The sequence below is a fragment of the Mytilus galloprovincialis genome, chromosome 2, assembly GCF_965363235.1.
Source record: "Mytilus galloprovincialis chromosome 2, xbMytGall1.hap1.1, whole genome shotgun sequence".
NCBI classification, from domain to species: Eukaryota; Metazoa; Mollusca; class Bivalvia; order Mytilida; family Mytilidae; genus Mytilus; species Mytilus galloprovincialis.
Window position 1 is genome coordinate 87,069,832 of NC_134839.1, and position 26,084 is coordinate 87,095,915.

Consider the following 26,084-nt stretch of genomic DNA (forward strand, 5'->3'; position numbering starts at 1 on the left):
ATAACATGTATATTTATCAACATATCAACAAATATAGGAAGGAATTCAACACCCAATCATTTTTAATAATTGTTTGATATGAAAAAAAACGTTATCTGGATAACAGCGTTTCTTTGTTTACATTGAATATGACGTCATACCTTAAATAACGTCACAACTAAATCCCTAACAACAGAACCAATATCGGAAACACGGGGGGGGGGTAACTTCGATATTTTTTTGGTAGGGTTGTGCCATTTTTGCCTCAAAAAACGTACCCATTTTAATATAACATTCACTGAAATTCAGTACCTATAGTTATATAAATATTTAAAAAAGAATGACCTATACTTATATACAATATTTAAAATATGACCCATGCTTATATAAGCACTAACTCATCATCACTCATAATTCATAAATATACCAGCTACCCTTAAGTTTTTATATATGAATTGACATCGTTTGGTGCACATATCAATAGCATATTTAAATATATGTAGATCATACCCCAAATCAATATACAATTATCAAACGTAAATGCATTTTAATATAGGATTTCATTAAAAAGGAGGGTCATTTTTATATAAAATCTTGCAAAATTATGACCCATATTTTTGGCACATCCCCGTATACCCAATAATAGGAAGTTACCACCCGTGATCGGAAACGTTACGGTATTTCACTGTCTTTCATGATCAACATGTTTGAATAAAAAAAAAAATTAATACAGACTTCGTCCCCATTCACAGGTAATGCCTGCCTCATATTATGGGGACGAAGTCCCCTATTACAGTAGAAAATTCAATAATAAAAAAAAAAAAATCAGGAAAATTTCCCGAATTTTTCTTTGTACTAATGAACTCAAAATCGTTCAATTTTTTTTTTTGTCGCGTTTTCTAATTTCCGGATCTGCGCAGAACACATAACTCTACTTCCTTCTTCCGGTCTTGTTGTCGTGAGACTTTGATTAGTCTAGTAAAATATAGGAACTCAAGGAACACAATACCAATATTTCATTTTTAATCATTCTTTGTCTTTGGTATGAATAAACGTTACCTGAGACAATATCTGAAAAAGTCTAATTTTTGGAAATAAGAAAAAACAAATTTTTTTTTTTTAGACCCAGTATTTTAATAGCACAAATCGAAGAACACACATTGGGGATCTAGGAACTGTTGTCTGTAATTCAAACAATTGTTTAATAAGGAAACAATGGCTATTTTAAAAATGGTACAAAACAAATCCAGTTCTTTCCTGTTACCAAAGTGAATCAATTTTAAAAAGTTTCTAATGGGAATAAGGAATAAGTTTAAGACAATATTTGTGGTTTACTAGTATATCCTGCAATAGTTTATCAAATGCCAATTATTGATTTTAGCATTTGCAATACAAAAGGTTTAGAAATATACTTAAATATAGTCAGATATGTCGGTAACATGAAAGAATCTTGAGTAACAGCACAACGGTAACAGGACAGAGTTGGTAACAGAAAGGATTTTTCTGCTTTATTTTAAAGTTTAAGAAAAAATTGGTCACAATTGGAAGATAACAGCAAACAATGTCATTTATCCTTTGAAACTGTATTTGCAAGATGAAAAATCTGCCTAGGTAATGAAAATTCTAAAATAAATTCCTTTCTGTTACTATCTACTAAACTAGAATTGCACAATGTTCTCTGCTGTTATCAAAAGCAAAAAACCTATTTTTTTATTAAATATACTGTATATTATTTAGAAATTTATTTAATATGGTGGTGATAACTTATATCAAATAAAATGGTTGGCATATAGTAGATTAACTTTTCGATTCTTCAGTGAAATTGTCTTGAACATCTTTCCTGTTACTGATGATGGTTATGCTGTTACTTTTTATCAGGTAACATGACAGAACGTAACAGAAAGGAATTACGCGATAGTTTTTGTCCTTTTTATCACATTAAATGTAAGTGTATTTCCTGTGACATATAACTTTTAAAAAGATGATATAAAAACACACTTAATGCTGTGGTGCACACTTAAAAATATTCTCAGAAAGTGTAAGAAAAGGCTGTAACAGGATAGAACACCAATAAGTATTTTTCTATAAATTCTTACCTTGGATGGGCTTGAATTTTCAAACCTGGACGCCTTTCCAACTATTTCTTTGTACTAACGCATTCAGGAAATGATGCTCTTCACAATACATAATGGGATTTTCTGTAACTCCATACCCGGAAGTCCTAATGAATGAGGATCGCACTGAATATATGCAAATGAGGTATTCTTATAAATTAAACAAACAGTCGAAATAAATTATACAGATTTATTAGATACTTGCTAGTAATTTATCCTAAATTATTATAATGGTAAACTATTTAAAAACCCGGTCTTTTTATTAATTTTGATTGTTCTATTAGCCAAGGGAAATAACTCATCTGAATAAAAGGTTTAAAAAAGGCGGGAAATTTAGACTACTCTTTTTTCACCAAATCCACCATAGAACCATGCAATATGTCAATAAGAGGTGCCACAGGCAACATCCCCCGATTTTGATGAAAATTGGTACAAAGGGTCATTATGAGATAAAAATGAATTATGCAAAAAAAAAAATTGAAAATGTTACTATTTATAGAATTATAGCGCCATCTATAACTGAAGAGTATTTTGCCATATTATCATGATAAAAGGTTATAAAATGGAGATTTCTAAAACTTGAATAAAACTTATTTTTTCTGTTGTTTTTTTTAAAGGAATATGAAATATGATGTTTTTTCTTCAAAATAATCTATTTATCAAACTTTTCAAATTGTTAAAAAAACCTCCACCCATAACACAAAATATGACCATTTGACCTATTTTCAATAATCTGCAATATTGCATGTTTTAAAAAATCGTTTTCTATCAATATACAAAACAAAACTTAGAAATTGCAATTGCATGTTGATATTGGGATATTATTTTATTTATGACAGGTTTTTCTTGCTGGGCTCTTTATTAACGTTACCATGGCAACCGTTTTATTACGCCTCAGTTTTTAGATTTTAAGTAACCGAATTTGAGAAAAATGAAACATTAGGGAGTAAAAATGAGATTTTTTTCAGGTTAAAATATTACACCTATGCTATTTAGTGGAGATATATAATAACAAGTAACCACAATAGACAAATTCATCTACCATTGACTTATAAGATCACTTTTCTAGGTCCCTGTTTTCTGAACTTGGAATAAATTGATATGTTTCCTCAAGATGTTTGCATAATTGGGTCTCACTAATTAGCGACAACAAGCGTCAACAAGCGACAACAAGCGACAAGAAGCGACAACAAAAAATATTTTAGCGACAACAAGCGACTTTTTATATCACATAAAGAAATTTGTATTTAATGTTTTTTTTTAATATACGAGCAGATATGTCTACTTAAAATGTTTTATTATATAGATAGACGAAGAAATGATCGAAACATTTGTGAGAAAGAAAGAGATTGTGAAGTTTATATTAGTATATTGGTAGATGAAGAATTAAACATTTGTGAAAAAGAAAGAGATTGAGCTTTTTTTCTTATTTTTAAATATGAAGAATATGTATAAGATAATGTATGGATCTGTTTTCATCAAAGTCAAAGTATGAATAAACGAATGGAAACATATATGGAGCGGGCATAATGGAATATAATATTTTGATTCATTTGCTTAATACTATGCCCTAAGTGTACTCTTGTTATGTCAATACGATGCTTTATTTGTAGAACTCTCAGCCACATTTTGCCATCTTTATTATTTAAGCGTGTTTCCAGACCCCACGACAAGGACGTTGTTCTACCTTGGGGTCCATATACAGAGCACGTACTTTTGCGAGAATAATACTGAAATGCTGACAATTTACTTTATACTAAACATAAAAGTTGAATGGCTTCAGTCAGCTTGGTAGAGCAAAGGAAATGGACACACTATAAAATTGAAACAAAAACAAAAAAAAGGTCAACTTTCCTTTGAAGGATTTATTGAAACAAAAACATGAAATAGTATTTCCTTTCTAACAGTATAATTCATTGTTCTTGATAGGAACAACATTAGATGTGGCTTCACCCTAAGGTAATAACAGTACACACAATGTGGAACATCAAATGAGATTAACGAGTCGCGTGTCCCCTGTTTTATTGCTACAATAACATCCAATTAACACCTTCAACTTTGTACACGCGTCAGACTATACAATTACACGCGCCAGAATATATAATCATTGTAAATAGTGAACACCTGTTGAAAACTCAAGATTGTCATTAATTTCCTTTCATCTTCAATCAATATGCATAAACATGATAAATATCGTTTAATGAGGCAATAAACAAATAAAAAGATGAAAACATTCACATTTCAATTTTCTTTTCCTCCTGTTTGGTTTCAGTTCTTTGTATTTCACAATTTGTGTCAATATTTTCAGGACAATGATGCACAAGTAATTGATTTTGCGAGCTTAATACATATTGCACGAAAAGAGTTTTAAAAAACAAATTATAAGATAAATAATATGTTTTAAAACACAAGGAAAAGTAATCTCATAATACAATAATTAAACGTAATACTGGCTGTTATTCATAATAGATGATAAAATATTATGTAAATAATGTTTCATTTTTTTCTATCAATTTTAACTTTCGTGTCGCTAAGGCAGCAACCATTTTATTTTCTGGGGGGGAGCTATGTTTTTTTTTGGAAAAAAAAGTTTGTCTCCAGTTTTTGGAGAAAAAAATAATTTGTTTTTGATTCTGAGAAAAAAAAAATGTTTGTTTCACCCTCAGTTGCCACTATATGTAATGCTAAAATTGAAAGAAAAAAATTGTCCAGAAAAAAAACCATAGCCCCCCAGAAAATCAAATGGTTGCTGCCTAAAATTATTTTCTTCTTCGCATATTCTTTTAATATTTATTGCAATAATTAATTTTAATTAAAAAAAAAAATGTTTTCTTGTCGCTAAATAGTTTCTTGTCGCTTGTTGTCGCTAAAATAATTCTTGTTGTCGCTTCTTGTCGCTTGTTGACGCTTGTTGTCGCTTGTTGTCGCTTGTTGTCGCTAAAATTCTTGTTGTCGCTAATTAGTGAGACCGGCATAATTATTGTAATAACCTATTCATTTTCCTTTTTCCACGAATTATTCACATTTCTACAAAAAAAATGCTGCTAGGACCAAATCTTTATTTCAAAGAGGAAGGTTGTTACTCTTGTTGCTGTTTTGGATTTTTAGCTAAATCGCATTAGCTCTTCAATTTAGGAGATTACCATAACAACATAGCATCAGAAAAATTATGGAGAGAAGCAGAAGATGAGTGAGATGAGTGGCAAATGTTTGTTTTCTAAGTTTAATGCTGTGGATTGTGGCTTTTCTAACTTTTACAACGATACCAAACAATTTTATAAGCTTAATGAATGTGAAAAGAACACTGATGCCCATCTTAGATCACTACATTCATATAATCTGAACTCAGACGTTTCTGAATCAACACTTATTTTATCTCGTGTCGGAGTGGTTTTCAATTATAGTTGTACATATAACATATGCCAAGCCCACAGAGACACTCTAGGTATCTATTGGCAAAGATCAAACAGAAATGGCTGCAAGCATCCACTGCATGGTTCGTCCAAACGAAAGGCTGATAGAGGAATTTCACTGAAGCGCTCGGTTGAGATTTTCCTTTTTTGGGGAGAGCATGTGCCCATTGGATCAGGTATGTTATATTTTTGGTTAGATAAAAAATTAAAACATTTGGGGATCCACACTTTATGCATTGTAGCCTATAAAGAAATGGCCATTCCACTAAAAATCTAAACGAAACTTGGGGGGGGGGGGGGGTTACTTTCTGAGTGAGTGGTATCAAAAGTCATAGCATTGTTTATATCTAAGGGTTACCCAATTTGTTTTCTTGTTAGTCCTTTGTCTATATATTTATGTAAAAATGAGGGGTAAGTGTCATATTTGGTATCTGAGGGATAGAAATTTTGCAAGAAAATATGAGTGGGGTTAAAAAATGCTTCATGTAAGCTGTTCAGTTTCATGTAGGCCACCCAAATGATTTCAATAAATGGTGGATCCCTACAGAAGCAGTCTTGACCATTACCAAACTACCATGTTTTTGGCAAAGGCCAATCCACCATTAAAGCAAAAAAAAATACATCATCATCATGTATCCCATTTTAATCTTTATAAAATATTTAAATCTGACACTCTGTCTACCTAATATCATCTACCTATTTTTATGAAGCAGCACACTAATTTTCATTTATGAGAGTAGGAACAGAATTTGGTGCTTTTATGGGTCGCTTTTTCAAGATGTCAAATATATTTGTGGCTTGAAAATTTCAAACAAAATATATGACTAGACCCAAATATTTAGAACAAAATGTATGACTGGGCTGTAATTATCAGACAAATGTATGACTGGGCTTTAATTTTCAGACAAATGTATGACCCGGCTGAAATTTTGGACTAAATATATGGTTACATGTAGATAACATTTTTTTATGCAAAATATATATGAATAGGTCATTTTTTTGGTCTTAGGCTACAGACAATATATGAATGTGTTTCTCATATTCCAGAGAGCTCTTCCAGAGGCACACCTGTACCAACTTTTAAACAAATAAAGTGCCCCACCCCCAATTCCCATTGTTGGCATAATTTGTTTTCATTTGGTGAAATCAGTAATAATTCTTTAAAACTAACAAACAAGAACAATAGTCAAAAATGAATTATTCATGCTAACTTACATGCACATATAAAAAGTCATTCTTTATAATTTACAGGTATATGCAGAGGCTGCAGAGAAGAACACAGCAAAGAATTATTGAAATTCACATTTTGTGATGAAGACAATGAAGAGTCAAACATAGAAGATGGTATGTAAAAAAAATCATTTGACATTTTGTTCATCATGTTCAATTAAAAAAAAATCAGTTATTTTGATGAGCGAACAAGAATCATGTTGTACATATATATATATAGAGTGATGTTCAGGTTGCATTTAAAACTTCTTTATGCAAGTTATTGACAATGCACAGCACAATGTAGGAATTAATTTTTAAAAGATAGCCATGATAGTGGCAAACTCTTCATATTTTTAAAACAAATTTAATTTTTACAACAAATCACTAAATGCAATACAAAAGAAATTGAGTGCTTACAACATGTACTTTAATGGAGAAGGGTATATATATATCCCACTTACAGACGGCCAGCTCTGAATGCCCCTCCCCCAAAACAAAAAAAGAGCAATTAAACCTAAGGACACAGCACATGCCCAGATTATGAGATATCTTTTTTAGAATAATAGGTTTAACATGTACAATGCAAGGGCAAACCAATGAAGTAAATACTCCTGATTTAGGAGAGGAGCACAAATGTGTTTTTTTAAGATCCCTTCTCTATACTGCATTTTAAAAAATAAACAGTTAATTCTAAAAATGCTTTTATTACTGTGATTTTGAAATGCAATATGGTTATCTCCATATTAATGAAACCTTGGACTCACTAAGCATGTACATGTACTGTAAATCGTGTACATATGATGCTTTGAAATTTTAATTACTGTCCAATCAAAATTTCCATTAGAATATATGTTTTTACTACTTTTTAGATGAACCAAAAGAAAAGAAAATATGTCTCTCAAGTGAAGTTGTGTGTCGACTTTCTGTGACAGATGGTAACTGTCTTCAATATGGAATTTGCACAACATGTAAGTGCATGTAGTTTTAATTTGTATTGTGTATAATCAGCAGCGGATCCAGACACTCTAAAAAAAAAAGTGGGGAGAGGGGCGAATAGGGGGGAATCAGACAATTAAAAAAGGGGGGATGGGGTTGGGGGAGAGACAAATTTTCCAAAAAAGGAGGGGGCAACCCCCCTTTCCATCCCTGGATCCGCCACTGAATTATGTAGCTTTAAGTTTTTGATCGTGACAGTATAATACATGTTGAAATAGATTTAACTTTAAGGTCAAGTGAGCTTTTGTCATCACTTGGCGTCCGGCGTCTGTCGTCCATAAACTTTTACAGAAATCTTCTCCTCTGAAACTACTGGGCTAAATTTAACCAAACTTGGTCACAATCATCATTGGGGTATCTAGTTTAAAAAATGTGTGGCGTGACCATGCAGCCAACCAAGATAGCCGCCATGGCTAAAAACATGGGGTAAACTGTAGATTTTGGCTTACAACTAGGAAACCAAATCTGAAATGGTAAAATTGTCTATTAGGTCAAGAACTATCTGCCCTGAAATTTTCAGACAAATCGGACAACCCGTTTTTGGGTTGCTGCCCCAAAATTAGTAATTTTTAGAAAAATTTGCAGTTTTTGGTTTTTACCTTGAATATTATTATAGATAGAGATAAACTATAAACAACAATAATGTTCAGCAAAGTAAGATTTACAAATAAATAACAATGACCGAAATTGTCAGTTGACCCCTTAAGGAGTTATTGCCCTTTATAGTCAATTTTTAACCATTTTTCTAAAATTTTAGTATTCTTTTAAAAAATCTTCTCCTCAGAAACTATCGGGTCAAATTTAACCAAATTTGGCCACAATCATCATTGGTGTGACTAGTTTTAAAATGTGTCTGACGACTTGGCCAAACATCCAAGATGGCCACCATGGCTAAAAATAGTATATATTATTACATGTAGGGGTAAAATGTAGATTTTTACTTATATCTCTGAAACTAAAGAATTTAGAACAAATCTGATGAGGGGTTAAATTGTTTATCAGGTTCAGATCTATCTGTCCTGAAATTTTCAGACAAATCGGACAACCTGTTTTTGGGTTGCTGCCCCCGAAATTATTAATTTTAAGGAAATTTTGCAGATTTTGGTTGTTATCTTGAATATTATTATAGATAGAGATAAACTGTAAACAGCAATAATGTTCAACAAAATAAGAGCTACAAATAAGTCAATATTGTCAATTGACAAATAAAGTTTTACTTACTTACTTACTTACCCCATAAGGAGTTATTGCTCTCTATAGTCATTTATATACATGTACGATTGCAAAAATTGAAAATTGTTTTGCCGTATATTGGTAAGACGTTGGCGTCGTCGTCTGAAGTCATTTGGTTTTTGCACTATAACTAGCAAAAGTAAATAGAAATCTATGAAATTCAAACACAAGGTTAATGACTTGAAAAGGAAGTTTGGAATTGATTTTGGGAGTTTTGGTACCAACAGTTTAGGAATTAGGGTCCAAAAGGGTCCAAATTTTTGTTTGATTTTATCTAAAAATGAATTATTGAGGTTCTTTGATATGCCAAATCTTACCATGTATTTAGATTCTTTATTTTTGGTCCTGTTTTCAAATTGGTCTATATTAAGGTCTAAAGGGTCCAAAATTAAACTTACATGTAGTTTGATTTTTAAAAAAAATGAATTCTTGGGGTTATTTGATATGCTGAATCTAAACATGTACTTAGATTTTTAATTATAGGCCCAGTTTTCAAGTTGGTCCAAATTGGGGTCCAAAATTAAACTTTATTTGATTACAACAAAAATTAAATATATGGTGTTCTTCAATATGCTGAATTTAACCATGTATTTAGATTTGGGATAATGGACCATAATAGGTAAATGTCCAATTTAAAAAAAAAAAAGTTTTAAAGTATAAATTCTTAAACCACATTCATTCTGTGTCAGAAACCTATGTTGTGTCAACTATTTAATCACAATCCAAAGTCAGAGCTGTATCAAGCTTAAATGTGGTGTCCATACTTGCCCCAACTGTTCAGGGTTCGACCTGTGTGGTCGTATAAGGCTGCACCCTGCCGAGCATCAGCTGATTCGACTAATTTTCATAAATTTTTAGAAAATGTTTTCCACTGCAATAACTGGGCCAAGTTCATTATAGATTGAGATAATTGTAGCAACAAGAATTTTCAGTAAACTAAAGTAAGATCTACAAACACATCACGATCACCAAAACTCAATTTTGTCATGAATTTAACTGTGTCCATTGTTTAATATGCACATAGACCGAGGTGAGCGACACAGGCTCTGGAGAGCCTCTAGTCAAATGGAATGGTATTATATATACATGTACAGTCTTAGCTTTTTGCCATGAGCATTTATGATGCCTGAGACTACTTAGCAAAATTCAATTTAGACTTGTAAATAACAGGCAAATTATAAAGTTCAAAACATAACTGATGTTTACTTTAAGAGCTACATATAGTATATTTGAAATAGTTTTTAGCGAAAACTGCACTATACAATTAATTTATTGAAATCAAAAATGTGTTAACAAATAACAATACCAGAAAAATAAACCAATGATGAACATGATGAAAGGCACTGCTTGCCCAAGTCCAATAAATCTCAACATTGAACAATGAAAATATTCCACAATCATCCACCCTGACCTCACAGTCAGTTGATAAAGATAATTTTTTGTGATTATTTTTGTGTTCAGAAATAATAAGCAATTGGTAATACATCCGTAGTATGTTATGGAATTATTCAAACAGGCGAGACATTCAGCATTTGCACTATTATCGTGTATTTTTGCTTATATCCTGTAAACTGCTATAGACCTAGAGCCAAAGTGTAAATTACACAAATAATTCCACCTTATGTAATAATGCTGTATTTTGATTGGATGAGAACCATGGTATTTTTCACCAATTTCTATATATTTGCCATTAGGGAATTCCATATGCCGGGGTATTTGCTAGCAAATACCATGAATACCATGGCAGATGGGAAATACCCTAGCAAATACCATGGCAGATGGGGAATACCATGTCTAAAAATAACTCAATGAATTATTTCTATTCTAATATGACAAATTCATGGTCATTCTATATGGTTCCAGATGAAATATTTAGGATAAAAAGCATCATTATTGAATTTTGACCGAATGACGTAAAAATTCCGGGAATGATGTCATAAATAAAACTCAACGAATTGTCAACCGGTCACATAAAACTGGAATCCACTTGTATTATGCTTCACTGAAACTGATGAACAAAGTGTAGTAGTCAGCTGAGAACCGGCTTATTATCATAAAAAGGGAGATATATATATACAGTCAGGGATTGTACATAAAAAATGATCAGAAATGATTATACGGTCAATGCAATTTGAATGCGCAAATAGCTCAGCTGCAGTGTATACAAAAATTATACATTCAAGTCGAAATTTCATATGATACCTGATTATAATAAACTCTCTGAGGTGGAACATTCGGTGGAATTAAACAATTATATCATGCTTACAAGGGGTATTTGCCAAAAATACCGGTTTCGAGGTAATCAAATTGCCCTCGCCTAACGGCTCTGGAAATTTGTACCTCTCAACCGGTATTTTTGGCAAATACCCCTTGTAAGCATGATATACTTGTATATAATAAGATCTTTGCCTATGAAAAGTGCTAAGGGTGAATTTGTCAAATTTTGGATTTAGGAGTTGTCTCTCTTTGAATACTGAACTTATGTTTAACCCTGCCACATTATTTATGTATGTGCCTGTCCCAAGTCAGGAGCCTGTAATTCAGTGGTTGTAGTTTGTTACATATTTGTTTTTCGTTCATTTTTTTACATAAATAAGGCCATCAGTTTTCTCTTTTGAATTGTTTTACATTGTCTTATCAGGGCCTTTTATAGCTGACTATACTGTATGGGCTTTGCTCATTGTTGAAGGCTGTACGGTTACCTATAGTTGTTAATGTTTGTGTCATTTTGGTCTTTTGTGGATAAGTTGTCTCATTCGAGTCATTGGCAATAATACCACATCTTCTTTTTAGCTCACCTGACCTGAAAGGTCAAGTGAGCTTTTCTCATCACTTGGCGTCTGTCGTCCGTCGTCTGTAAACTTTTACAAAAATCTTCTCCTCTGAAACTACAGAGTCAAACTTAACCAAACTTGGCCACAATCATCCTTGGGGTATTTAGTTTAAAAAATGTGTCCGGTGACCTGGCCATCAAACCAAGATGGCCGCCATGGCTAAAAATAGAACACAGATGTAAAATTTATATTTTGGCTTATATCTTTGAAACCAAAGCATTTAGAGCGAATCTGACATGGGGTAAAATTATTGATCAGGTCAAGACCTATCTGCCCTGAAATTTTCAGACGATTCAGACAACCTGTTGTTGGGTTGCTGCCCCTGAATTGGTAATTTTAAGTAAATTTTGCAGCTTTTGGTTATTATTTTGAATACTATTATAGATAGAGATAAACTGTAAACAGCAATAATGTTCAGCCAAGTAAGACCTACAAATAAGTCAACATGACCAAAATTGTCAGTCAACCCCTTAAGGAGTTATTGTCCTTTATAGTCAATTTTTAACAACTTTTCGTAATTTTTTGTGTCTTGTACAAAAATCTTCTTCTCTGAAACTACTAAACCAAATTTAACTAAACATGGCCACAATCATCATTGTGGTATATATAGTTTAAAAAATGTGTCCGATGACCCCGCCTACCAAACAAAATGGCCGACATGGCTAAAATTAGAACATAGTGGTAAAATGCTGTTTTTGCTATATATCTTTAAAACTAAGACATTTAGAGCAAATCTGTAAGATTTAAATGTCCATCAGAATAAGAAATATCCCCTCACAAATTTTCAGATGATTCCCACAACCCGTTGTTGGGTTGCTGCCCTAAAATTGGTAATTTAAAGGAAAATTTGCAGTTTTTGGTTATTATCGTGAATACCATTATAGATAGAGATAAACTGTAAACAGCAATAATGTTCAGCAAAGTAAGATCTACAAATAAGTCAAATGACCAAAATTGTCAGAGGACCCCTTAAGGAGTTATTGCCCTTTATAGTCAATTTTTAACAACTTTTCGTCATTTTTATAACTTGTACAAAAATCTTCTTTTCTAAAACTGGGCCAAATTAAACCAAACTTGGCCACAATCATTACTAGGGTATCTATTTAAGAAAAGTTTCTAATGACCCCGCCTACCAACCAAGATGGCCGACATCAGTAACTACAGTTACAGGTGAGCGACACTGTGAGGCTCTTGAGAGCCTCTAGTTTATATTATGTTCGAAACCTTCAAACAGAATTACAAGCCATTAAGACGCCTTGGAGCCTCTAGTTTTATGTTTCTAATTTCATAAAACTTCTCAACTGAAACTCATGCAGCCCTATATGACTGTGTCATTTTCTAGTGTTCGATCATTTAGTTCCAAATAAACAGTTGCATGAGCAATCCATGTTCATGGCTTGTTCCATATACAGGGCTATCAAGCAGTGAGCAAAGTGATGAATTTATCTGATTAGACTTCAATACATGCATGACAAAATTAGTTTAACCTCAACGTCTTTGATGACCTTATACAATGTATTGTATTTTATGTTATTTATTTAATTTTAGTTGAACATGAAGAATACAAGTCTGTGGAAGGGTCACAGGACTCCCAAGGAGCAAGCACAATACAGGGCACACCATCATCCCAAGTGACAGATAGCCAGACTTCTGATTGGTTTCATGATCAGTTAACAGCAAGAGACAAATTTAACCAAGCTATGCATACTATTTCTAAAGAATTCACACCATTACGGTCTCAACTGTCACATGATTGGGATATCATTGAACGCCGTACCAAAAATTACTACTTATCTAAAGCAGTAGAGAGTATCAACATAGTAGTAAGCTACATTGCTCCTGGTCAAGAAGATAAGATTCTCCCTGATGTATGCATAAAACTTGCACCAGCCAATTACATTGAGAAGGACACACTAATAGATGAACTTATTGTAGCATATATTGCCAGTAACCATTCCGATATCCAAATACAAATATTGTCCATTTTCGCTAATAAATACACAAAAGAAGAGCTGAAAAAACTGGTGCCTGGTTTAACCATCTCCAAAATCGATAGAGCTAGAAAGCATGCTGCACTTTGTGGACCTGGTGATGTTGTTAAAAAAGAGGAGATTCATCGAGACAGATTAACAAGAGCAAAGATTGCCCATTTTCTAGAATTTTTGTCATCACCTGCTTACTGTCAAATTGTTGGTTTTGGATCAAAGGTAATCAAGTTATCTAATGGAGCAGAAATCAAAATTCCTAAGGTTGTTAGAACCGTGATGGCGTCACGTGTTATTCAGCTCTATGATATATTTTGCAAATCAACAGATTTTTCTTCATTGAGGAGATCATCCCTTTATAAAATTGTAAAACTCTGTGCTTCATCACAAAAGACTAGCCTTCAAGGTCTTGACAATACAATTGCTGATGGTATGAAAGGGATTGATACTTTAGAGAGAATTGTACGAAAGCTGAACACTTTTGGACTTGATACCACTTCAACCAAAGAAGTTACTCTCTTCCTGTATAGGACAAGTCAACATTTAAAGTTTGACATCAAAGGACATATAGCATTTCAATCAGACGTTGTAAACCATTGCTCAACATATGCTCTTAGTGACAATAAGGAAAATGATTTCTCTGGGGAATGTCAGCATGAACATGATAATTCTTGCTCAGTTTGCTCTGCTGTTTTGCAATGCGAGTCAAAGGTGACAGATTTGTATAAGGAAATACAAGATAACATTCCATCTGAGCAAAAGGAGGAAATTGAACATGACTTGGAGATGTCTGGTAAGCAAATCACTGCATGGCATTCACACTGTATTCGTACAGTACACCAAGACAAGGCAAAGCAAGACATTTTGTCAAACTTAAAGCCAAATGAGGTTTTAGTCATTATGGATTGGGCAATGAAGTTCATCCCATTTCTTCATCGAGAAAAACAAGCAGACTTTTTTGGAAAAAAGGGCATGTCATGGCATTTTGCATGTGCAGTAACAAAGCCAAAGGATCAACTTGAACTGAAATGCTTTATACATATATTAGATGATGGAGTTCAAGGATGGTTCACTGTAGCAAACATTCTATCAGATGTCATGGTTGCTCTCAAGAAGCAGAACCCAATGTTAACATGTGCTTTCCTAAAAAGTGACAATGCTGGCTGTTATCACTGTGGTTCATTGCTTGCATTTATACAGGCTCAAAATCTGAAAGGTGCTCCAATACAAATCAAACAGTATAATTTTAGTGAGGCACAGTCAGGTAAAGACTTGTGTGACAGCAAGACATCGCATAGTAAACTTCACATCCTCAGATATGCTGATGAAGGGCACGACGTGACAAGCCCATTTGACATGAAGCAGGCTCTAGAAAGTTATGGAGGACTACGGGGGACATTCACATCAGTTGTTTCTGTCGATAAACATTTGGAACCTAAAGTGTCCATAAAGATTCCTGGTATAAATCAGCTGAACAACTTTCAATTTACTGAAGCAGGAATAGTAGTGAGAAAAGCCTACAAGATTGGAAATGGAAAGATGTTTGAAAATTCTAAGCTTTCACTTAGACAGTGTACAGATATAGACAGTTTAAAGGTATGTTTATCAGCATAACTGAGGTTGCTATATAAGGAGAAATGAAATATTCAGGTTACATACATAAAATTGAGAATGGAAATGGGGAATGTGTCAAAGAGACAACAACCCGACCATAGAAAAAACAACAGCAGAAGGTCATCAACAGGTCTTCAATGTAGCGAGAAATCCCCGCACCCGGAGGCGTCCTTTAGCTGGCCCCTAAACAAATACATACTAGTTCAGTGATAATGAACGCCATACTAATTTCCAAATTGTACACAAGAAACTAAAATTAAAATAATACAAGACTAACAAAGGCAGTATATATATATATATATATATACTTGTAATGAGCCTCATTATGGCCATGACACTTGGTGTCAGATGCCCTATAGTGATCACTCTGTGTGTCTGTCCATCTGTCGGTCACCATTTTGTCAAATCAAGTGCCATAACTCCTAGACAAGTTTTCTGATAGACCATATATTTTTGTTTTTGGTAAATCTAAATGCATAATGTAATGTGCTGATCAATTTTGATAAATGTTACAGTTTATGTGTTATTCTAAAAAAAAACAGTTTAGACACCTGTGGTATATATTTAGCCATGGCGGCAATGTTTTTGGCAGGCAATCATACATTTCACAAATTTGGTCATGTTGATACAAGACATCCTATATACATATATATATGCATGAATAAATCCTTTAGTGTATTCAGAAATGAATATCTTGGAAGAAGAATTTACGATTGACAATAGCTATAGACACAAATGATGGCAGAAGCTCACACTATCTAATGATATATAAATGTTTTGCAGATTTTACATCCATTCGGAAACAGTGACAGTGTGAAAGTAGGAAAAGTTACTTTGAAGGCATCTCCAGAAAGGGTTGATATTCCAGACACAGATTCAACTGAAACTGAAGAACAAGATGAGGTAAGAAATATTTGTCAAAAGCCATATCAATACTGAGGTACATGTAGGAAAGTAAATGGAAATGGGGAATGTGTGAAAGAGACAACAACTCATCTAGCGAGGAAAAAAATACAACACAGGATGACCCATTGGTCTCCAATGAATAGTGAAAAAAACATCCCACCGATAAGTGGGCTATAGCCAGCCAGAAACCACAAAGTGGAGAATAAATAATACACATAAGGACCAACAAAAACAGCATATATAACATAAACAAGAGTGCTGAAATGTCTTGCCTGTTTAATAAATTCCATAATATAATATTGATTACCTATTGCTAAAAGTATCTAAACACAAAAAACATAAGAAAAGCTAGCATTATCAATACACTGTGAAAGTGATGTCAAGGTCAGGTGACAGGAGTCAGACAGACATGAACATCTTTGGTTGATTTCATACACTAAATGTCATTTACCTACAATGTACAGTTATTAAGGAACAGACCCAATAAAAAAAAAACAAACATGATAAGTGGACCATGAAAAAGAGGTCAATGTCACCTGACAGGAGTTGGACAGACAGGTATACCAGCAGATAATTCCATATACTAAATATCATTGACCATTTTCACTTTTTGGTCCTATTGTTTCATGGCAGACATTTGTCAGGATGATGCATTCTTGCTTCATAAGCAATGGTCAGGCGACTTGTCCATAAATTTTGTTTTATTTTTTGTTATCAGGAGGACACAGAAGCTGTGAACAGCATTGGATTTGCCTGTCCGGAGCCTGGATGCCAAAGGGAGTTTGTTTCGGCAAATGGTCTTGAAAGGCACATTTTGAAAGGATCCCATCAATATGTTAAACCAGCAGGAACAGATGTTGTAAAACAAATGTGGGTTGACAAATGCAATAATATCGGAAGTGAATACAAATCTGTGATTGACCAATCTGTTATCTCAGGCTCTGAAGATGATTCCGTTGTTGAAGGATGGGCTTTGAAGAAAAATCGAAAAGTTGTTCGTTTTTCTCCGCAAATTAAAATCTTCCTGAAAAACATTTATGATGAGGGTGAAAGAACAGGGAAACGCCCCTACTATGACGATCTTTGTGACAGGTTAAGGAAACAACGAACAGAAAATGGAACCAAAATGTTTTCCCCTGCTGAATGGCTATCTGTTAGTCAAATTAAAAGTTTGTTTGCAGGTTTTGCATCTAAACAACATTCAAGAAGGGATATCCCACATGCTTTACATGTTGTAGCTCCTGATCAACTTGATGTAAATGATGTTGAATTGAGAAATGTATTGTCTGAAATTGAAAACTGGGAGATACAAGAGAACATGTCACTCTTAACCGACAAAATTTTGTCAACAGAACTTGACCCGTTTCATGCAGATACATGTAATTGAAAGTGTTTGTAGCAGATCATGGACTTCTTATGAATACACTTATGAATTGTCTCCCTTTAATGTTATTATAAATGATTAATTGTCTTTTAAAATATTCAGAATCAAGTGAGAAATTGAAGTCAGGCTTGTTCACTCTTCCATTTATCATATCAATTTTGGCTGTACAAATCATTAAAAATGAAGGATAATGAAAGACAGTCCTTGCTTTCCAAAAGTCTTAACCTGCCAGGTGGTGCAATCAGCCTCTAGTTAGAAAAAAAATAATCTAAGCTATGACCATTGCCTGAGATGAAAGTTTTTAAAAATAAATTAGGCATCGTCCTTTGATGGTGCATGTTTTGTACAAATTTAAATCATTTACCCTCTAATTTTCCTTGTGAAAAAATACAAAATATCAAATGCTGTTGTCTTAAAGTAAGTTGTGACCTTGACTTTTGACCTTTAAGGCTACTACAGAGCCTGAAAATGATAAGAGACTGTTTCCTCTTGTTACATAGGTGCATGTTTGTACCATATATTTTAATGAAAACTTGATTTGTTTGAAGGTGCTGTTATATGAAAAACTTTTTAAAAAAAATATAAAAAATTGCTATTATCTGTATATATTGTGACCATGACCTTTGATCTACAGAGCCAAATTTGAATCAATTTCTTTTCTCCTCATTCCTTTGGGTGTTTGTTGATTAAGTTTCATGAAAATCCAAAGATGTGTTTCTTTGAGTTCATCTGTAAATGATATTGTGACTTACAAAATGACTTAGGAACAACCAGATGCCAACTTGTATTTATAATTTTGTTAACAGGGGTAAACCTATTTGCCCCTTCCATATATTCATATCTTATGTTGATAGAATATCTTTTTAATACAATTTCAATAATTTTTCAACATAATTGACCTAATAGCTCCAGTTTTAATGTTACTTATTCATGTGCAGAAATTTTGATTTTTACAGTGTTTGAAGAAAAATCACAAAATTTCATAATTTTCATGTCTCTGCCAGACACATAAGAATATGAGTGCCCACCAATTTTATTCTTAAATTAGTTTGTACTATACTTCAACTTTGCAGTGTGATATGATTTTTTCAATTGTCAGTGGTAGATGAGATTTTGTATCTGTTTTAAAATGTGTAATTTTCAACAAAAAAAATACGGGAAAATTTAATATAATTATCTCCCTTTGACAGGCAAAACTTTGAAATTTGATTTTGATTATAATTGTGTAAAATGTTTATTTTACCATCAAACTTACTGTCAATAAAAGTTAAAATAGTAAGATTTATACTTTGTTGCTTTTTTTTTTCATCTCAATATTGTCACAAAATCGAAGAAATTCATTTTTCTGAGCCAAAAAACTGGTTCCCTGTATAAAATACTGCATTACTCGTTCCAGTGATAAGGTCCAGGGGAAATATTTTGTGTGAAGTCTTGTACTACTATGGTGTTTTTATTCACCAAGTTTCTAGGAGATTTGAAGACCCCCCATGTGACACTCAATACATGGTTTTATGGTAAATTGGGTGTTAATATCAAGGAAGGGATCATTTATATGTTGAAAGTATTTGTAGAAATGGGGGATATGAATTAAATTGTTATTAATGGGAAAACATAGATATCTTTAAAATACAAATAAATATGCACAGAAATTAAATATTTAAAAAATTATGAAAAAGAACCTTTGATTTATGCTTCTAGCATGTCTAGAAAAACAATATAATATCAAAAGATGGTGCAATGACAATCAATCGTTTTGGTTATTTCATTGGTTCATAAAGTCTAATAGAATATGTCTGTTAACTCTTAAAACAAGATTTCAAGGTTTTATATGCATATGTGCTTTCTTATTCTTATGCCAAAAGAGATATGATGAATCGCATATGTATTTTCACCTTACATAACATTGAGAATGGAAATGGGGAATTTGCTTTTTATGGATAAATTTAGAATTCAGAAAAAATAAAACGTGGACAAATTGCTGAAGTTATTCGTTTCAATCTTATAGAAAAAGTATATAAAATTGATTGTGTAAATGGGGAATATGTTAAAGAGCAGACAATAGCCGAAGTCCACCAATGTGTCTAAAATCCCTCAGCTGGCTTCTAAATAAAAGTGTGTACTGCTTCAGTGAAAATGAACGTCACTCTAAGATCCAACATATAAATCAGTGGCGGATCCAGAAATTTTTATGAGAGGGTGCCCACTGACAGCATAAGAGGGGTCCGCTCCAGTCATGCTTCAGTGATTCTTTGTATAAAGATCCAAATTTTCCTCACAAAATGGGAGGCCCTGTCCCCTGGGCCCTCTATAACTGTCTCTGTAATTGATTTTCAATAAAAACAAATATCAAGACAAACAAAGCCCAGAGAACTTTTAGGACAGGCGAAAAAATGCGATGGGATTAAACATGTGAGATCTTAACCATCCCCTTATATACCGGTAACTCTAGCCTATGTAGAATAAAGAAACGCATACCAAGGATTTGTATATGCGCATACGATTGAAAAATAACGTTCATCCTCAACTGTATCAGCTTTTTATATATATAAAAAAAGTAATATATAGTGTCTAAAAATAGCAACAATCAACATTCAATCTATCTAGGTGTGATAGATTGAAATATATAGATAAAAAAAATATATATACCAGCTGTATAATATAAACAGTAGCGCTAAGATCTTGCGATACGATTTTTTTTTTAATAACTGTCATTTTCTAACTAATTCTTGAATACGTATGAAGTACCTTTCTTAAAAATCAATGATATCTAAATACTGTTATTTTTTAAAGCAATCTTTGAATAATAAATAAAATTTTCAGTGTTCATCGATCTGATGAGTTCAACCCTTTTCAACTATTTTTTTTGAATAAAACTCGTGATAGATACAAGGGATAGAAAATGTTGCGACCGAATATGTCGGGTAGTGTTATCCAACTCTGTAGTTCATAGTTGTGAAACTTCACTCCCCTGATATGCCAAAGGGGGAAACTGAAGATGTATTGTGAGATCAAGACACAAAAAAAACAACAGCGAAGGGGGAAAAGGGGGGGGGGGTAATTTATTTCAATTATAATTGAACTTCAATCTAATGAGACGTCGTGCAGTGTTTATGATGATGAACTTTTCATTTCATTGTTAACTATACATAAAATTAATTCAAATTTCTTTGTCAATGGGAACCAAACTGGTCGGATTAAATGTGTGTGTGTGTATGTTTATTTTTTTTTTCATCAATATTACTTTTTGTGAGGGCTGTGGACATACTCTTTTAGTAGAATATCTTTTATTATGTAGAATTTTCTGAATCTTCTACGCTGTTCAGTTGGTTTCTCTTCCTTTTTCGATAAATGAAAAAAAAGCTGTGCCATGGACGCATGATACGTCCGTCGCGTTTTCAAATATGAGAGTGTTGACCCTACGACATTTAGTTTTAACAACTTGTGAGAATTGGATATCTAGCTCCTTATTTAATTCAATTAGTAATAACAACTCGGCGAAGGCTTGTTTATTATTATATTAAAATTAAATAACTCGAGTTGATATTAAGCGATATCCATTATCACTCGTCATGAAATCTATAAATAATTTCTCAGTGTCATATAAAAAAATGTATGAAAAACTAAAGGGAGGTTACTTCAATCTATATAAACCAGTCACTGTAGTTTTATGAAAACTCCTCAAAGCACTAGAAGAAATATTTTAAAATCACCCCTTTTTAGTTCACTTGGACCAGAAGGGTCAAGTGAACTTTTCTCACTTGACGTCCGTCTCGTTTTCCATAAAAATTACAAAAAATCTTTTTCTACTTGACCAAGTTCATTATCGAAAGAAATAACTTTAAACAGCAAGAATGTAATATGTAAAATAAAATCAACAAACACTCCACCATCACCGAAACAGAGTCTTTTGGGGTTATTATCCGACAAGCTGACAACGGACGGACGGACAATAGTATACCATAATCCGTCCCGTATAAAAACTCCAGGGTTCACCACGAAAAATATTATAAACTGAGACAACAAAAGTATCATGAAATGAAGTTGCAATTATTCCTGAACGCCTGCCGAAAAAAATGTGCATTCATTTAAAAAAAGGTTAATTTTCTATCAAGTGAGGTTTTGGTGATTTATTGACAATATTGGACATTTTCATTCATTTAATTACGGTTATAAAATTTAAAAAAAAGGCAATTTTTAAAGTCAAGAATACCTTTTTAGCTCACCTGGCCCAAAGTGCCAAGCGAGCTTTTCTCATCACTTGGCGTCCGTCGTCGTCGTAAACTTTTTTACATTTTGAACTTCTTGTAGAGAACCACTGCTTGGGAGCCTTTAGTTCTATATAATGACAGGCACAAATGCTTGGTTATGCTTGCATATTAACAATTTTAAAATATCTTTTGAAAGCTTGCTTTGACTTATCTCTTAAATCTGTAATTGTGAAATAAAGATGGGCTCGTCTAGGAACCTTCAATACTTTTTAACAAGAGTGCACACGCTGAAATGTCTCGCCTTCTTTACTAATCATTGATATCATGTTGATAGTTCTTAATATGAAGCTTTATACAACTGTCACATAGACTTAACATTAACTAAGAAAACTAAACATTGACCAATGAACCATGAAAATAAGGTCAAGGTCAGATGAACAAATGCCAGGAAGGCATGTACAGCTAACAATTCTTCCATACAACAAATATGGTCGACCTATTTCTTATAGTTTAAGAAAAACAGACCAAAATACAAAAACTTAACACTTAGAAATGAACTGTGAAAATGAGATAAAGGTCAAATGACATCTGCCTGCTAGACATGTACATCTTTATACAAGCATTCCATACAACAATTATAGTTGACCTATTGCATGTAGTATTAGAAAAAAAGACCAATATTCAAAAACTTTATTTTGAACAATAAACCATGAAAATGAGGTCAAGGTCAGATGACATCTGCCAGTAAGACATGTACACCTTACAATCATTCCATACACCAAATATAGTAGACCTATTGCATACAGTATAAGGAAAACAGACCAAAACGCCAAAAAACTTAACTATAACCACTGAACCATGAAAATGAGGTCAAGGTCAGTTAACAACTACAAGTTGGACATGTACACCTTACAGTCCTTCCATACACCAAATATACAAGACCTATTTAGTCTAAGATCATAAAGATGCATGTTTTTTATTAGTTGTTAGTGGCTTTGAACTTGCTGTCAGATAACTGCGAGTACTCTCAGATCTGTTCATTGTGTCTTTTTTGTGTCGGGATGTTTAAGTACCCGGCCACGTCCACTGGTATTTTTGTCCATCTGAGTTAAGCCTTTTTCAACTGATTTTTATAGTTCGTTCTTATGTTGTACTATTATACCACTGTCCCAGGTTAGGGGAGGGTTGAGATCCCGCTAACATGTTTAACCCCGCCACATTATTTATGTATATGCCTGTCCCAAGTTAGGAGCCTGTAAATTCAGTGGGTGTCGTTTGTTTATGTGTTACATATTTGTTTTTCGTTAATTTTTTTACATAAATAAGGCCGTTAAGTTTTCTCGTTTTAATTGTTTTACATTGTCTTATTGGGGCCTTTTATAGCTGACTATGTGGTATAGGCTTTGCTCATTGTTGATGGCCGCACATTAACCTGTAGTTCTTAATGTCTGTGTCATTTTGTTTTTTTGTGGATAGTTGTCTCATTGGCAATCATACCACATCTTCTTTTTAATAAACTATAGCATATAGTATCTGAGATATGGACTTGACCACAAAAACTTAACCTTGTTCACTGATCAATGAAATGAGGTCAAGGTCAAGTGAATATGTCGGACGGTCATGAGGACCTTGCAACGTGCGCACATACCAAATATAGTTATCCTATTACTTATAGTAAGAGACAATTTAACATTTCAAAAAATCTTAATTTTTTTTCAAGTAGTCACTGAACCATAAAAATGAGGTCAAGGACATTGGACATGTGACTGGCGGAACCTTCGTACCATGAGGCATCCATATACAAAGTATGAAGCATCCAGGTCTTCCACCTTCTAAAATATAAAGCCTTTAAGAAGTTAGCTAACGCCTCCGCCGCCGGATCAATATCCCAGATCGAGCTTTCTGCGACAAAAGTCACAGGCTCGATCGACAAAAATCACCAAGTTTGGAATTTTATTGGGTATTACGTTTACTGGTTTATGTACTCAATTTATTTAACAGCTGCATGTATACAAGATATAGTTCTGGTAAATCCAACCCAAACCAATGTTTAAAATCAAATGGTATGCCTTTGACTTCAATTGAAGCATATTGCTGGTACAAATTTATGTAGTACAATGGATATAATAATTCTATTGGTCTATGATAATATACGAAACATATATTTCTCATTTGAATTTATGAACTTGTCGGTAGACCGAACTTTTAAAGCAACATATATAGTATATTTACACGAGATATGAAGCATATTGAGAATGAAATTATCAGGCTTTCTATACCTTATCAAATTAGAATATGCCTATATATAATATAAATAATATCACGGAATAAGAGCATACATGCAAATTAGCTACATGGATTTCATTCAGAATTCATACCACAACGATGATCTTGAGAGGGTAATCTTTTGTATTTTTATACAAAAACTATTATATATATAAAATCTACCAACCTGGAAAGACCACCATTGTAAATATATAGTTCAAATCGATCAGAAATTTTGTAGTCTCAACATTGAAAATTGGCAATAGGCATACTGACAACGATAATCATAGTCAACCTAATAATGAAATTGAACTCTTGGAATCCACTGCTCTATTTCCTGATGACTTGAAATAGGCTTGCACACTGTAATAACTACAGACCCTGTTTCAATCTAAATGGTGGTGAACTGTTAAGATTTGTTACTGTTGTATTCTGTTATAAACAAAGGTGTTAATGCCATGCATATCAAATAAAATTATAAACTGACATCATACTTAATACTGGATAAGACAGATTATCCTGAATTATGATACAGATTGACCAAAAAGAAAAAAAAACATTGACAACCCAAAAAATGTATTACTGAATGAGCAAAAATCAACACATTGTTTATTAAAAACAAAGGTTCAAAACAAACCATGAATGCCTTCAAAGATCTTCAAAGTTATTGTCAGTGAAAAATAACCTTTTCTATGATGAAATATACAGAAAAAATGGACAGGGAAGTTCCGATTTTTCTCGTGTAATCATACAAATGTAGGTTGATTCACAAAACAAAATGATATATATATACGGACATATGCATTAAAAAAAGGTTGGAACAAATTGTTAGGTCTGATTAATAATCACTTTGGAACGATTGGCTAGTTTTTGGTGGGGTTCGTGTTGTTTATTCTTTAGTTTTCTATGTTGTGTCGTGTGTACTATTGTTTTTCTGTTTGTCTTTTTCATTTTTAGCCATGGAGTTGTCAGTTTGTTTTAGATTTATGAGTTTGACTGTCCCTTTGGTATCTTTCGTCCCTTTTTTGGACCATTGACTAGGTACGAATTTACCTAATCTGGGACGAGCTGGATAGGGACGAGTCTGAATGAACGAATTTGCCTCATTTGCATATATTCAGTGCGATCCTCATTCATTAGGACTTCCGGGTATGGAGTTACAGAAAATATGGGGTTCTGTCTGGACATCAAAATAGGCTGTAAATGAATAATTAGTGACCTGCAAAGAAGTTTAAATGGTAAATTGAAGTAAAAATATGTTTTGCAATCGACGGATAGCGTTTATTCCGACCCAAAACGTCCGTTTTAAAAAAAGTAGGAAAATGCGTTGCATTCCTGTCGCTTCTCTCTTCGAGAGAAGCTCTACTGTGATAGTCGACTTTGGTATATTTTGACCCCCTTATTGATAGGGTTTCAAACTCCTGTGATATAATTTAGTTTATACTGAAACTTAAAATTTTCAAAAAAGATGGTTGAATAAAAAAATAATTGCTGGTGAAGTGCGGGACATGGAAATTAGACTTTTTCAGATATTGTCTCACCTGATGCATTGCGTTTCTTTGTTTACATTGAACATGACGTCATAACTTAAATAACGTCAGAATTAAAATCCCTAACAACAGAACCAAAATCGGAAACGTTACGGTATTTCCGTTTCTTTTTTTTTAACAAATATTTAAGTTACAAAAAAAATAATTTAAACAAACTTCGTCCCTATTCACAGGTAATGCCTGCCTCATATTAAATATATAATTGTTTTCTCTTCTCAAATTTTTATAATCAAACAATGTATTAAATAAAATTGCTCCCCTCCCCTTTCCACACATGTATATACGATGGACTAAGATGATGAGAGCATTTTCAAGATATTTCTTCAAGCTTCTAGTTCATCTAGACCACAATAAGTGCATCCTATAAATAACTAAATGACCTTGAACTTGA

At 33.1% G+C, this 26,084-nt stretch overlaps 1 protein-coding gene and 1 long non-coding RNA gene across 2 annotated transcripts; one reads left to right on the plus strand and one right to left on the minus strand.

Annotated features, from left to right (window-relative positions):
• Positions 1-911: 911 nt before the first annotated feature.
• On the minus strand, positions 912-25,983 carry LOC143064752 (uncharacterized). The gene is made up of 2 exons (XR_012975319.1): positions 25,685-25,983; positions 912-1,038 (listed from the first exon to the last, which is right to left on the minus strand). It is a non-coding gene; the product is annotated as an uncharacterized LOC143064752 (long non-coding RNA).
• LOC143064720 (uncharacterized) lies at positions 5,225-18,955 on the plus strand. Its single transcript, XM_076237769.1, has 6 exons — positions 5,225-5,682; positions 6,758-6,850; positions 7,588-7,686; positions 13,330-15,362; positions 16,164-16,283; positions 17,005-18,955. The coding sequence occupies exons 1-6, from the start codon at positions 5,280-5,282 to the stop codon at positions 17,671-17,673; spliced, it is 3,417 nt and encodes a 1,138-aa protein (XP_076093884.1). The 5' UTR covers positions 5,225-5,279; the 3' UTR covers positions 17,674-18,955.
• Positions 25,984-26,084: the final 101 nt, after the last annotated feature.